The sequence below is a fragment of the Nannospalax galili genome, unplaced genomic scaffold (assembly GCF_000622305.1).
Source record: "Nannospalax galili isolate Female #2095 unplaced genomic scaffold, S.galili_v1.0 scaffold239, whole genome shotgun sequence".
NCBI classification, from domain to species: domain Eukaryota; kingdom Metazoa; phylum Chordata; class Mammalia; order Rodentia; family Spalacidae; genus Nannospalax; species Nannospalax galili.
Genome location: NW_008343017.1, coordinates 451331 through 457330, shown reverse-complemented (window position 1 = coordinate 457330; position 6000 = coordinate 451331). Strand labels below are relative to the sequence as shown.

The 6000-nt window shown below is 41.0% G+C and overlaps 1 protein-coding gene across 1 annotated transcript in view; it reads right to left on the bottom strand.

The window, feature by feature from the left end:
• Positions 1 to 1195: 1195 nt before the first annotated feature.
• Positions 1196 to 6000, bottom strand: part of Wars2 (tryptophanyl tRNA synthetase 2, mitochondrial) — an 83629-nt gene continuing 78824 nt past the window's right edge. Inside the window, exon 5 of the mRNA XM_008839011.2 lies at positions 1196 to 1337. Within this exon, the coding sequence (XP_008837233.2) occupies positions 1211 to 1337 (127 nt within the window). The 3' untranslated portion in view covers positions 1196 to 1210. The remainder of the gene's footprint in view (positions 1338 to 6000) is intronic.

Genomic DNA, 6000 nt, shown 5'->3' with positions numbered 1-6000 from the left:
TTCCTCCCCTCCTTCCCCCCTTTTCTCTCTCTCCTACCCTCCCTCCCTCCTTCCCTCCCTCCCCACTCCCTCCCTCTGTCCCCCCTTCTCTCTTTTTGTGACAGGTTCTCATGTAGCACAAGCTGTCCTCAAACTTGCCTACATAGCTAAGGCTGACCTTGAACTCTTTCTTGTTCCTTCTGTCTCCACCTTGTGACTACTGGTATTATAGGCTTGTGAGTACCACCAAACCCAGCTAACTTGTGTGTGTTGGTGTACACTTTTATAAAAAGTGAATTTCTTTCTTCTTCCTCTCTTCTCTGCTCTTCTCCATTAATAATCACTCCCTGCCTACACCATCCCTTTCCTGCTTCTCAACCAATCTTAACAATCTGTGGCAATCTCTCCATAATGATACAAAAGTGTATTTATATACACACACATTTACACAACATACACACATGGACAAGTGATTTGTTTATCAGAGAGAAACAAGATGTTAAGCTTTGCTTAATAAATGGGTGTTACTAATAACTGCCTTGTTACTGGAGAAGGGGGTAAAGTTGAAATATAAAAAATAAGTCAAACGTTAAAATCTTACTAATTGCTATGAAATACGGTAGATGTCAATGTATGGGATGCCCTAGCATAGAGTCAGAGGCTGAGGCTGACATGACAGTTGGACTGTATATCCCATCTCTCCTGTTCATTTCTGAAAACAGAGTATAAAGATCAGTTCTCTCTTGTTTTGTCTGAATCATGATTCCAAAGTTCTCATTCTTCTGACTTATGTTTCACTGTGAATGTTTAGAAAGGCAAGGTGCATGGCTTTGGGGTCAAAAGAACTGAAAGGACCCAGCGCTGTGATCAGCTATCACATGACTTAGGCATACTGTGAACCTTGCTGTATCTTAATCTGCTTATGTGTAAAATGGGAAGATATTTGCTCTACCAAAGAAAATGTTATTTTCTACATATAATCCATTGAATTGTATATTTCAGAACTTAAAACTATGATTTTTCAGTTTCTCCCATATTTCACAAACATTCATCTTTTCTAAAACCCAATACTATCCATTAGTCCCACATGACCCCAAACAACAAGGATTTCAGTTACAAATCCTGAAGTCTGTCCTTGGGAAGGCCAAGTTTCTTCCCAATGAAGTTCCAAGCCTCTGTCTATTATCTAGCCTTCTCTTTAAAATATGGCCAGATTTTATAATCATGTTTGTTACTTACTTAGGATGGACTTGGGCAATGGAAAGAACTCCCCATACTTTTTGTTGAAACCCCGAGCTAGATCTTGAACTAGTTCCATGTGCTGGACTTGATCTTCCCCAACAGGAACGTGTGTGGACCTTTAATAAAAAACAGACAGAAAAACTCAGCAAGGCTCCTTCTTAGATGGAAATGATATTGCAAGCAGCTGCATTTCCTATGTCTAGTTCACTGTTGGTGTTCAACAAATGTTCATCAACTACAGAGGGAACACTGAGACCCAAGTCTTTATCTGTGTATCAGACAAACACTGAAGAGATGTTTGTCTGCTCTGGTACTGTTTCTTCCATCGCAGAGGGATACAGCCATCAACACCAGCATGACAGGATCTTGCCGGGAGGGAGCCATGGCATCTTCAAGAGCACATGCTCGACGCATAATTGTGTTTTAAAGCCACTCCTCATCCCTCACCCAGTCAGCACAGATTACTGCAGCCTAGACCAGATGCTTTTACCTCAGAGCTGTAGCTCACACTTGAAAGACACCTCGCCCATTCTTCAAATTAGAGATGGCAGACAGCTCTTCCGGTGAGAGGTTTTCACAAAGAACAATTCAAGGCAATCTTTCTGCAATATGTGTCTTCATCTCCAAGTAAATTTTAATCAGAGGACAATTCATATACCACAGTGAACTTAAATGAAGAAAATCTCTAAGTAGATAGGTCTCAAAAATGTGGAATGAAGTAAAGCAAACTCAGAGTATGTGAAGAGCACACTGACATTTACATAAATTGTAAAAGTACAAGTTCAAATACTACATAGTTTTTACAGATGCACAGATTTGCAATGATTAGGTATGAAAACAGTAAAAGATCCAGGTTGTAGGTCAGTGGTAAGGCACTTGCCTACTATGTGTAAGGCCCTGGGTTCAATCCCCAGGACTGAAAAAAAGATAATAATGATGATGATAATAACAATGAAATAAATAAAATAAACAAATAAAATATATCCCAAACACCACTCTAAATTCATTGTTGTAGCTGCTTTTAGAGAGGGAAGGAAAATGGCTTGAGAAAAGGAACAAAGGAGACTTGAATTAAAAAAATATTTTATTATTATTTTATTTTATGTGTATGAGTGTATTGCCTGCATGTATGTGACTGCACCCATGTCGTGCAATGCCGTGGAGGTCAGAGGAGGATGTCGAATTCCCCTGGAACCGGAGTTAAGGAAGGTTCGTAGCTGCCATGTGGGTGCTGGGAATGGAACCCGGGCCCTCTGCAAGAGCAGTCAGTACTCTTAACCGCTAAGCCATCTCTCCAGCCCCCAGGAGCCTTGAATTCTATCTGAAATATTTTATGAAGACATGAGCATGTAAAACACTCAGAATTAGAGGACCTATTTGCAATGATGTCATTTCGCCTATGAAACTGGTCATGTTGGGTCATGAAAAAGAATGCCAGGTGATGTTTTAAAGTGTCACTGTGGGTTGAGACAGTGACTTCAAATATCTAATGCTTGGTTACAGGGGTTAGGTTTGATAGTACAGTGTTACAGTTTTTGGTCAAGGAAGTGTAACTCTGCTCCCAGGGAAGAAGCAGTGAGCTGCCATTGGTGACCTTCTCTCCCTTCTCAAGCCTTCATTTCCTTTATAAACGGGGATCAAGATGGTAGTTTCCTCATGTGGCTGTTTTTAGGATTTCCAAGTATAGTACTTGACTCATATCATTGTTTCCTTGATAGTAAGAGCTCAATAAACGGTAGCTGTTGATAGGACATTCACTAACATTTGATATAATGGACAGAATGGCAAGAGAAACACACTATAGATGACCTCAATGCGAGGTACACTGGGACTGTTTTCAAACAAAATTGTTTTTTATTTGATTGCCAACTCACCCTGCAAAACAGAAATAGCAGAGATGGTCACAGACTCAGGTGGCAACTCAGTGCGACAGGACAGCTCACAGGTGAAACTGATAGATGACTCCCAAATACAAACAATATTCTATGGGAATTCTGAGAATTTCACATAAGGAAAACAGAGCAGTGGGTGGAAAGGCAAAGGAGTGCAGAGACCACAGACCCGGAGGTGCTTCCTCTTCCTCTAAGGTAGGTGAGAGTAGGAAGCTACAGAAGGATTGTAAAGTCCATGCCTGCTGGAACAGGAAGCCAGTCCTCAGTGAGTGGCAAAAGTGACGCTACTTCTTCATACCTCTGCGTTCCACATAGGGTGCTGGGCACAACTCTCTGGGGTGCACGAGTGCCTTGCTTTTATCCATTTCTTTTAGACCAGACTTTGATTCTCCCTCCTGGTAATTATACTGAGTCTCACACTCAAAGGTCACCTTGACTACCCCAAACCAAATTAGGCAACAGAGCAGGTTAAAAAGCAATTACAGTAGCCCATAGGAAATCACAATGGACTGCAACTAACACAGAAAAAACAATTACCATAATCAATACACTTTAAGCACATCAAAATGAATATTTCCACATGTCAAAATGGTTCCAGATTCACAAAGCATCCCAACTAAACAGAAAACACATTTAGTTTTCATAACGACGCTGCGTGCCTCTTGCTTCATGTCGGATCCTTGACTCTTACAGTTCTGTGGGGTTTTGATTTTTTTATAAAAGGATTAAAAACATTTTAATTTTTGTCACCTGTTTCTATGGCTCCACGTGGCTTTTGCATCTGATTTTGGTTTGTTTGTTTCTGGTCTTTCCTCTCCCTGCTCCCGCAGCCGCTTTCACCTCGTGTAATTTATCTTGGCCTTTACTCCTCATCCATTGAGTTTACACTTTACATTAATTCAGCCTGTCTTTGGTTCTACGCTCTCACGGGCTTATTCTCTTCACGTTTTCAACCCTTCTCCTCATAGTTTTCCTTTCACTTCAAATAATTTAGTGCTGTTCTTTTAAAATTTATATCCAGCGTAATGATATCCATATTAATATGCCTACTCTTTCTCTCCATCTTCTTTTTTCTCTTACCCTGGCTGCGCTTCCTCAGACACAACATAAAACAAAAGCCTTTCATAATTTTGATTGTTATAGCTTCTGTCACATAATAATGCGTCTGATCTTCTTTGTTGGTGACTAAGCCGTTTTTCTTCTGCTCCATCCCTTATTGCCTCTAAGTTTACTCGGGCCCCATCCTACCCCTCTGGCAGCATTAGTGTCCAGGTGAATGATCATTGCCCACGTGTACCTGCTCACAGAGGCTGCTTCTCTTGCTTTCCCCTACTTCCTTGGCTGCGCATGTGAGTTTTCAGAGCTGCCGTCTTTACTCAGCTGGCTGGGGAAGGGGCATGATGCTGTCTGTCCCGTCATAAAGGATTGATTTCCCTGGCACTGATTGCTCATCGACTACGCTATGATGACTCTCCAATCCCGCAATTATTTACTGTGTAGTGAGGGGAGATACTGAGTAAAGCCACGATGTCTTTCCAGAAGTCGGTCCTCTGTTAGTGCTGTCACCTTGTGCATGGCAGCACACTGAGAAATGTGCGGTGACCCCGGACCCCCATCCTTACCTACTCAATCCACTGTGAAGCCTTTCTCCTCCTTTTTACCATCACCATTAGGCTCTGTCCAAGTAGGCCAGAGAAGCCTCTGAATGCACCATCCCTCCTCTAATCCATTCTCTGTGTTTAGTCTGTGTAATCTTTTCAAGAACATAAATGATATCAAATTCCTTAAAATACACTTACATACTCCTCAAACTAAAAATATGTAATTATATGTTAGAATGTAAATTTGCAATTCTATTATTTTTTAATATTATGTACTGACCAAACTGTACTATCAAGCTTCAACAATACTGTGAAATTTGTTACTGTAGCTAAAATGTGAGTTTGCCATTTTCTCCCTTTCCAAATTCTCCAACCTGTACGAAGTTTTTCAATGTAATCATGTTATTTCTTAAATAAAGCAATGCTAATAAAATATTTTAAAATAAAAACAACAACAACAACAACAACAATAAACACAGACAGCCTCCCTTTCTTGCAGGGACATGTCCTGATATCTCAGTTCTCGCTCCTCTCTGTGCTCTCCTGATTCCCAGGGGCCAGAAGCTTGATAGCTCTGTGTCTCAAACTGTTGACTTATCTCAGGTTTTTGCCACAGTTTGGTTTTCTGGTTGCTGTATTGAAAGACCCGTTTCTTCATTTTTCTATGTCATTTCAGCTTAAGTTTTTTATATTTATGTATTGTGTGTGGTTTTTGTGTGTACGTGTGCATGTGTGGGTGTGTGCACATGCCATAGCCCCAGTGTGGTCAGATGACTACTTTCAGGAATCAGTTCTCTCCTTCCATGATGTAAGGGTCTGAGGACTGAACTCTGGTTGTCAGGCTTGGCACCAAGTGCCCTTATCTGCCTCGGTGTCTCGCTGGCCCTATTCTACTTTTGACTTGACTACCTTCTTACCATCTTCACGTTTCTCTGTTCAACTTTTTGACAAATACAATCTGATTAGCCCAGGTAACGACTCTATATTTGTGCAGACTGAGTAATTCTTTCCTGAAAGTTAATTTCTCTCTTTTTTTTAAAAAGAAAATTGTGGTGCTGAAGGTTAAAGCCAGGCCCTCATACATGCTTGGCAAGTGCTCTACCACTAAGCTACATTCCCAGCCCTGAAATATAATGCTTTATCTTTAATATAGAGATATCACCTACCTATCCGAGACAGCCTTTGTGAGAATGTGAATAAGGCATCCACAGCAGCTAGTATAACGCTTAGCAAATACTGCTCAGCATATGTCAGGCCTTCTTTCTCATTTCCTCAAGGCCAGACAC